The sequence below is a fragment of the Mus caroli genome, chromosome 16, assembly GCF_900094665.2.
Source record: "Mus caroli chromosome 16, CAROLI_EIJ_v1.1, whole genome shotgun sequence".
In the NCBI taxonomy this organism is placed as follows: domain Eukaryota; kingdom Metazoa; phylum Chordata; class Mammalia; order Rodentia; family Muridae; genus Mus; species Mus caroli.
In genome coordinates, this window is record NC_034585.1 from 90957267 (window position 1) to 90966640 (window position 9374).

Sequence of the window (9374 nt, forward strand, 5' to 3'; positions counted from 1 at the left end):
ACAGAGGGCATTTTGCAAGCTCTTGGCTATAGGAGGATTTATGAGCCTGGTACCTGGGTATGCCACGCTCAGAAAAAAAATGCAAATGGTTCTGTCTAGGGTGCAATCGAACGAATTACTTCAGACCACTCAGGTGGGTCTGAAACTGGGCACCGTTCTGGGAACTAACTGAACTTTATCATCAGTTTTGAAGCAATCAGTGTTTTGACATATGATTCTAATTCAAATAGCCCAATGTAAAATAAAAGAAAAACACAGCCTCCCCCTCCGTGTGTATGTACATTCATTTCAGTATTATTTGTAGTCTTGGGAAACTGGAGCCAGCACTGAAACTGAGCCAGGTGGGTGTTCCTATAGTTGCTGTGATATATTATAATGATATTGTGATCATAATGCCACATATTATTATGGAGCCATTAAAATTGTGTTTGTGAGTGGCTTTTAGTGATATGGAACCATGGTTTTAATAGAGCCTTAAATTTAAAAGGCTATAAAATTGCATATTTAATGACTATATTCTATTTAATATATAGAAATGTATAGTTGTTGAATTAAATATTTCTAATAGTTGAGATGTACACACAACTGAATGCTTTGGAGTAAATGGTTTTTAAAATAACGTTGGTACATTTATAAGATGTAATGCTGCTTAGCCACTTAAAGAATAATACAGAAGTTTATGCATACGTAACCTGCGGCTATGTGGGTAGTAGCCACCTTGGAGTGCTGGTGGGAGGCAGCACAAGAGTCGAGCCATAAGACAGCAGTGATATGTTGGACAGTGTCTGCTGGAGACCAGCCTATTTGCTATTACTGCAAACATCTCCAGTGATTCATGGGAAAAAAAGAATCAACTTTAGGGCTGTGGAGGAGGAAGGTTGGAAGTTCAAGGTCATCCTTGGCTACAAAGTTAATTTGAGGCTAGCCTGGGCTAACCTATGAGGCCTTGTCTAAGAAAGCCCAAATAATAGTAATTATGCTAATAAACTTCACATTTCAGAGTGGCTTTGGGTTCACAGTCCAAGTGAGCAGAGAACTCAGAGTGTGTCTACGTCTTGGCCCCCTCCACACACAGCTTCCCACCACTGCCATCTGACCAGTGGGTCTGCACTGACTCTAGTTTGTCAGGAGCCATCATAGGACAAGCTGATACTAGCAGGTGATCTTCCTGAGATGACTGCCTTAGATTAACCTCAACGATGGAACTCCGGTAGGCAAGGCCCAGGAGAAAACCATTTTAGGTTAAGATTCCTGCTATTCATATGCTTTTCCTGTTATTATTAGACATATATAACAATCACTAGGTATTAGCCCACCCCTTTTGAGCAGATCTCTGCAGAACTACAAAGATGTATTACTGTCTTATAGTGATGCTGTTTAGACAAATAGATGACTTCTTAATTCTTAATGATGATCCTATAAGAATTCCTAAAATTATATCAGTATTTATTAAGGTCTTTATACTAGGACTGCATTTAGGTCCTTTTCTGATAGTCAAAACTGAAATGAGAACTCTACCAGTCTCCCATATGTCACTAGTTAATTGCGTCTAGTTAGTAACCAGACTTTCTACTACGCAGAGCACATTCCAAGAGGTTGTAAAACTATCAACCAAAGGTCATAAAACGGGAACTGATGATTTATTATAGGTGCTAGGACAGAAGATAAAATATTGATTGGGTTTATCTACACGAAACTTCACTAATAACTTAGTTATGGCTTTTTAATTCTCAGTGAACCTGTGGAGCTGAGACAGATGATGGATGTTTAGCCAGATAATTACTACTAATGGATATGCATGTAAACAGTCTCTGTTGTAAACTTCTATTTCAGTTGATGATCTGATGTGTGAACTTGTGATGAACTTTTTCACATGTGATCATATATTCTGAAAGATGTATAAGTGCTGAAGACAAAAGAGAAGAGTCAGAACTGAGCTGAGGAGAATTTTTTAGACAGAGCTGAACTTAAGGAGAACTTTCAAGTATAAGCATAGCTTTCAGAGAAAAGGGATTGAGAGTTAGAGCATTATTTTTGGCACCAGAGCAGGAGGAGAGAGCAAGATTAGAAGGAGGATGCAGAGTGGAATACTTTAGAAACTATAGGTAACATAAAAAACTAAGATAGCAATGTGCAGAATGCAGAGGGAAAGAGGAAAAAAGAAGAAGCTGCAGAGAGCAGAAGGAACAGGCAGGCTCCTCCTTACCATGGGACAGAAAAGGTCTTTTGTTAACAACAAGGCAGACTTAGTCTTATTAAAAGAACAAAACTTTCTTCTTACAAACTTGGGTTAAATTCACTTAGTAATAAAAGGGTAAAAGCTTTTTCTTTTGCAATGTAATAAAGATTGGAGCTCATTTTCCATCCAGAATGAGTTCTTTCTTTCTGCATCAGTGTTTGGTCTTTTTCTCCATATGCATATGTAAGTATGGATGTGTGTGTGTGTGTAATTGTGTGAATGCATGCAAGCTGAGCCCATCTGATTTGAATAGAAATATATAAATGCACATGGGTGAACATGTATGTGATTTTATGTGAGATTATACATATTTGCTTATGTAAAAGTTTTTCCTTCTGCAAGTGGCATCCTCTTCTTCTGGTTCAATAGCAGTTTAAGGCTCCAAACTTCCCCCTAGCCTGACAAGCAAGAGGCATCTGGACAATAGGGAAAAGGCTCTAGCAATTAATCCTTTACTTAATCTCCTGCTGTTTTAGGATGAGGTTCTACGTGCCAGAGACGGAAGTTTCTGGCCTCAGAGGAACACAGATGGCAGGTCAGCTACAGTAGCATAGTAAATTAGACTTAGATAAGTAAACGTTTTATTATTTTACAGCAACCCTAAATATTCTGCTGCCTCAAGAAGAACCGGCAAGAAAGAAGACTCACCTGGGTTTTACTGTAGGGCTCATTGTGGCTGTGAGACACTCTGTGTTTGGACAAACACTTGTATTGTGACATGCATTCAAATCACACCCTCACATGGACCAGGAAGCCCCTATTTTAACACACGAACGCACACACACACACACACACACACACACACACACACACACACTTTACTGATTCAGCTCTTTCCCTGGCTCCTGCCGACCACTGAGTTTTCGTTTAACCATAGAGCGCCAACTACATTTTCCCCAGAATTGACCCTGAAGAAGTCACTCCATGTACCTTCCTCTCTGATTCACTTCCTCCAGTGTTCGTTGCTTACACTAATAAAAGCCGTAAGCAAGCTGGGTGTGGCGAGTATTAGAACTCTATGAGGTCAGCACAAGGAGGAGCTGGGGTGGGGCATGGAGGGGAAGGCCAGAAGCTGGAACGTATTCCTCATGCTGCCTGCAGAGGGCAGAATATGCTTAATCATTAAGAATGACTCCTTAGGGCCTGGCTGGGTGCTGATGTGTAATTCCAGTTACTTAGCTGGCTGAGGCAGGCTGAATCCAAGTCCAAGGCCTGGCCAGGACTACAGGATGAGTTTAAGAGAGTCTGGGAAACTTGGAATTTATCTCAAAATAAAAGTAAAGGAGAGAGTGGCATCAGATACTACTGATAAAGAATTAGAAACTGGTTACTAAGTTGTTACACCTTTACATTTTAAAACAGATATATGCTGGGTTAACCATAGTGTTTGCCATAGTGTGGTGGTCTCAGCCATATTCTATTTCATAAATTTCCTCCTTTTGGGGCCAGTGATGAGTCTCAGTGGGTAAAAGGCTTCTGCTAAACTCAAGGACTTGAGTTAGAGCCCCAGGACCCACTTGGTAGAAGCAGAGAAGTGACCTCTGCAAATTGTCTCTGACCTACGAGACAGATACACACAATAAATATAAAACAAAACATAAAAATAACTTCTTCCTTTTGCTTTCCTGTATTTTCTTATTTCCTGTAGTAAACATGAATCACATCTTTAATAAGAAAAATAATTAAAGCTTCTCATTAAAAATTCATAAAGCTTATTTATGTGGGATGGCGAGTTTATAGAGGATTTTCGGTTTCTCCTTTGTGTGACATTGAACCCAATATAAAATTGCTGTTTGTGGGGGCTGGAGAGACAGCTCAGTGGTTAGGAACACTTGCTGCGCTTGTAGAGTAAAATGATTTGGTTCCTGGAATTCTCAAGACAGTTTACAACCACCCACAATTCCAGTCCAAGGGATCTGCCACCATCCTCCGGTCTCTGTGGGTGCTGCAGGCATGTAGTACACATATGTCCTAGTTAAGGTCTTTATTGCTGTGAGCTGACACCATGACCAAGGCAACTCTTATAAGGACAACATTTAATTGGGGCTGGCTTACAGGTTCAGAGGTTCAGTCCATAATCTTCAAGGCAGGAACAGGGCAGCATCTAGGCAGGTATGGTGCAGGAGGAGCTGAGAGTTCTATATCTTCATCTGAAGACTGCTAGGAGAATACTGGCTTCCAGGGAGCTAGGATGAGGGTCTTAAAGCCCACGCCTACAGTACCACACCTACTCCAACAAGGCCATACCTCCTAATAGTTGTCATTGTTCCTGGACCAAGCATTATACAAACCATAACAACATACAAACATGTAGGCAAACCCTCATACATATAGAATAAAATGCAAACTTTAAAAAAAAATTGGTATTTCTGGAGGCAGGATAGAGTTGAACATTGGCTCAATTATTTCATAATTTTTAAAAACAAAAACATCTCCAGTGGTTGTATAAGTAAATTCCTCAGGATTAAAAAAAGAGATAAAATGGCGGCTGTCTTGAAAGTCTATAGTGAAACACGTGCTGAAGGTTTTATTTAATGCCTCAGTTAATGAGGGAACCGCCATGATGTTGGAGCAGAATCATCAAAGAGCTCAAAAAGAATGCTTGTTACTCACACTGTCATAGGCACACTCGTGTCCCAGAGCTGAAGGACGCAAGAGTTCCTTCTAAGAACTTAGACACCTCTGAAGTCCTTTCCCAGTCCCAAGCTTCTCATGGATTTCCCCCTGTGCCTTTGTATAGCTGAATGTTAAAACCAAGCCTAGCCAGACCTTCTGGGACCTTCTATGCTCACATCTGAGATCACCCCAGCTCCGCCCCTGCATTCAGGACCTTCTGACCTCTTTATGTCACAGGATCCCAGGCCTCCTGTCATTACAGGCTACCTGATGCACATTATTCCCTCTGCCCAAGGACTGACTGGCCGTTTCCTCAGTCCAGCTTTCTTTCCTTGACCACCTAGCATGCCCACATCCATCAGAGGCCAGTCCTGGTTTCCTGGGGCTTCCCAGTCCCCCGCAACCCCACCACTTTCCTTTAAAGCCTCCCTGGCACCTGAATTGCTTCATGAATATGTGTTATGCAGATTTGAACTTTGTCAATTTAAAATAGCAAGGGCCAAAAATATCACGAAAAGTTTCTCTTTGTGCTCAAACTTAGAATTGACGCAAATCTCTCAAACGCACACAGTGCCTCAGGACAGCAGACCTTCAGACACGTTTGTAAAGATCCCTAGGTAGTGTTTTCTGGAATAGGAGCATCTCTGAGAGAGAGGGTCACATGGGGTTGGAAGGAGGAGGTCAAGGTCCATGCTCAGTCTTCCAGGAAGGAGTCCAGTTCAGTTCCCTGGAAGACTGAGCATAGACCGTGCTCAGTCCGTGTTCAGTTCCCTGGGGACTGGCAGGAGTGGGGTTCACACTGCACACTTGGACTTCTAGGGGCTGGCAGGAGGGGACCTCTATCCAGGCTCCTTCCTCCTGGTGCTGCTGAGACGCCTGCGGGGAGGTGTTACAAACGCTCTGCAGGGAAATGAGATCCGCAGACAAAAGGATCTCTATCTAGTTGCAAAGGGAGGAAGGGATAGTTTATCCTGAGACAAATGTGCATGACGCCGGCCAGGGAAACCAGATTCAGTTTCCCCTGAAAGACGGGTTCCATGGTGGACTTTCAATCACAGAACAAAGAACAGTCATGAATCAGACACGTTGTTGGGGATGTCGGGTAGGCACTTTCCTGTGACACTGAAAAGTCCGAGTTACAGGTTTCAGGCCCTATCTGACAACATTCTTAGGTCTTAGTTTGGTGGAAGCAACGGTCGGCTAAGTTAACAATCCAAAAGTTTTCATTGATAAGCCAAAAGGATGTTACAGACACAGAGGTGGGTGATAAATGGCTACGAAGGCGACTAAAGGTAGCCCATGATAAGTTGGCACTTGATCTACAACATTCCAACTCCCCACGATCAGGGATTTCTATTCAGCCAATCAATCTGCAGTCTTCATGCTTTTCCTCTAGGAACTTCAGCTCTCGCCCATGCGGGCTGGGCTGTCAAGCCCAGCTCACTTATCTTGAAGGCTGTCCTGTTGGCTTGCAGGAGAGGGAACCGGTTTCACCAGGCCTTGGGCCTCTGCTAGAGGCAGGTGGATGGCCAGGCCAAGGTATTTTGGCACAGTCTTTGGGGCTGACTGAGCCGGTCAGACTCTGGCTGGTGGCGAAGGGTGATTGAACCAGGATTTGGGCAGCCTTGACCCTTAAGGACTGGAAAAAGGCCCGGCGGAGGAAGAGTGGAAGCTCCGCCTCTGTTTCTTAGCCTGAGCCTGGACTTCCTGTGTTTGGACCGGGTAATGGTTAAGAAGGAAAGTCACCGCAGCTAGGGGCGCTTACACCTGTCTGCACCTCCTGGTTTATAGCCTGGGCACTGACTGGATAGGGCCACTTGGCAAGGAACTTCCTGTTCCTGGGTGAGGAGTGTCCAGTCAGAAGTGTTCCTGTATTTCTATAGAGAGCAGCCAGAAGCCAGGAAGCCCTGTGTGAACGAGATACAGAGATTTACCTGCCTGAGGTAAGGGAGGCAACGCCACTGTGAGGCTCTCCTGTAAGGGGTGTTCGTTAGCCCGGTGGGTTTCTCCTCCGGGCTCTCTGGGTACTTGGTAGGCTCTCCACAAAAATACACAGTGTTTGCCTTTCAGCTTCCACTGGGTTGAAAATTAAACAGGAAGGGTGCTCTCAGGGTTTAAAAATCCCAGCAATTTGTGATGGAGTGCCCGTCTTGCACAGAGCTGTTCTGGGGTTATGCTAGGGCTCTGCTGGAATTCAGGGGAGGGTCTCAGGATCCAGAAGCTGGGAAAGCGGTCTCCTCATTCCTTAGACAAACTTGTAAACGCCCTCTCCCCTGATGGGGAGCACACTGTTCTATTGCCACTGGGGATTCTGAGAGGGCAGATTACAGGAGAGTGAGGAGTCGGGACCCTGGTGAGGGAAAAGACCCCAGGGAAGAGGGACACCACGGTGAGGAAGCAGTTCTGAACGCAGGTGCACGGAGTTTCGGGTTCCAAAGTGTCGCGGAAACGCTGGGACTGGAGGAAGCCCCTTGCTCAGTGGAACTCCAGCCAATCCTACTGTCCCAAAGAAGCCCTTGGTCCCTGCTTCCCTGAAACAGCATATTCAGACCCTTTGGAAGTCTCAGTATAAAATATTTTGAGCAGCTCAGAAACGAGGGGTTATGAGGCAGCAGATTCATGGTCTCTCTGTCAATCTACAGGGGAGACAAGTCAGATTTTCTGAGTGTTTTTTTTTTCCCCCTTGTCAGGCCAGTGAGGAGTGGGTAGGAGATTAGCACAACTTAATAAGACTTATATTTTTGGAATGATGACAGTTTTTCAACATAAAGTAGGTTATTCAAAGCTTTCCGAAGCAAAATGAATGAGAAGTTGAGTTTCAGGTTTGGGTCAACCCCCCACAGAGGTATTATTATCTAAGGATTTCTGACCTAGGTCCCTACTTAATTGAAGTTACATGTGTGACTTTTGTCTACAGTGTAACTGTCCCCCTTTTGACATTGTCAACCGCGGCAGCACACACTCTCAGAGGCTGTGTCCATGTGTATCACCTTCTGTGGCAGTGGTCTCACAGCTGGCTTCTGGATTCTGCTTCTAGCCTGAGACAACTGTGGGGCAGCTGGGACAGCTGGTCTATGGAACAGACAGAGTGATGTGAAGGTGTCAGGCAGAAAGCTCCCAAAGGGAGTTCTTCCTGGATTAAAGAATGTGCCCTTTTGCTGTAGCTGTTCCAGCTCATCTATCAGTGTTGAAACATTTCCTCATGGCCTTTGCCCTCATGACCTTTGCCCATCCCTCACTGTAGTTTCGATAGTGGTGAGTGGCTCTCCGTAAAATAGGCATTATTCAGGCTGGGAATGGCAGCATGCACCTGTAATCAGGGTTAGGGTTAGGGTTAGGGTTAGGGTTAGGGTAATCACAGCACTTGGGACATGAGGAGCAGGAGGGCGAGGAGCTTCAGGCAAGCCTCTGCTCCAAAGGGTCTTTCAGTCCAGCCTAGGCTACACAAGATCCTATCTCAAAACAAAACTGAAACAAAATAACCAAAACAAACCCCACAACAAACGGAGTATGGCTTTCAGAAGTGGGCAGCTCAATTTCCCTTCCTATCCTGCTGACCCGGGCATTCCAGGTGACTGATGGAGCAATTTCCTTGCGGACCTTTGTTAATTGAGCTTGAAAATTAGCAAATGATTTATTTGCCACTTTGTGAGATTGGATATGGGCTCAGGGTTCAGTCTCAGAAGGCTGTGACTTCAGCAGCATCTTGGTTGCCAGGAGACCCCATGGAGGAGGCATGCTCTCCAGTTCTGTTGAGTGCTTCAGGTCCACAGTGGGACCGTGTTCTAAAGTAGGGAATGTGCGTTGTTAGTGTTCAGTGTGCATGCTGAGGGTTGCAAGGCATCAGAGAGACAAATGATGAAGCCTCACTGTCTTCCCTTTTCCTGAGCTGGGGTACCTGGGAATGAGTCTCAGGCTTGAGCACCACGAGGCTCAAGGCCAGGTCATGTCCCTCAGGGATTCTCTGAGGTGAGCTGCATCAGAGTTCCCAGGGGTCTGTGTAAGCGCAGGGTCAGGCACAGTTTTCCTTTGTGATGGCCCCAAAATGCATACTCTGAGAGAGCACTGCTCTGCCTAGGACGTGATGCCACAGAAGGATCCAGAGGGTGTGAGCTGCACAGTAGATCCTCTTGGCTCTAAACATCACTGCTCCCTTCTTCTTTTAGGTAAGGAAGATCATGCTGAGATGGAGGGCAGCTGGAGAGATGTCCTGGCTGTGCTGGTCATCCTGGCTCAGCTGACAGGTAGGTACAGTAGGTAGGCAGGCTGTTTACAAACTTCAGAAGCAAGGCAGGATGTGCAGATGATGCAGCAGGGCAGGCTAGAGGTGGTCCTCCTCAGGCACTCCCTCCAGGTGGTCCTCCTCAGGCACTCCCTCCAGGTGGTCCTCCTCAAGCACTCCCTCCAGGTGGTCCTCCTCAGGTACTCCCTCCAGGTGGTCCTCCTCAGGCACTCCCTCCAGGTGGTCCTCCTCAGGCACTCCCTCCAGGTGGTCCTCCTCAGGCACTCCCTCCAGGTG

General features: G+C 45.5%; 1 protein-coding gene across 3 annotated transcripts in view; it reads left to right on the plus strand.

Annotated features, from left to right (window-relative positions):
- The first annotated feature begins 6540 nt into the window (after positions 1 to 6540).
- The window catches only part of Igsf5 (immunoglobulin superfamily member 5), a 51997-nt gene continuing 49163 nt past the window's right edge, over positions 6541 to 9374 (plus strand). The window contains exons 1-2 of one of the 3 annotated variants that reach the window (XM_029470362.1): positions 6541 to 6798; positions 9022 to 9099. In XM_029470362.1, the coding sequence (XP_029326222.1) occupies positions 9042 to 9099 (58 nt within the window). In that variant the 5' untranslated portion in view covers positions 6541 to 6798; positions 9022 to 9041. The remainder of the gene's footprint in view (positions 6799 to 9021; positions 9100 to 9374) is intronic. The other 2 variants (XM_021185454.2, XM_021185455.2) reach the window with 2 other exon arrangements.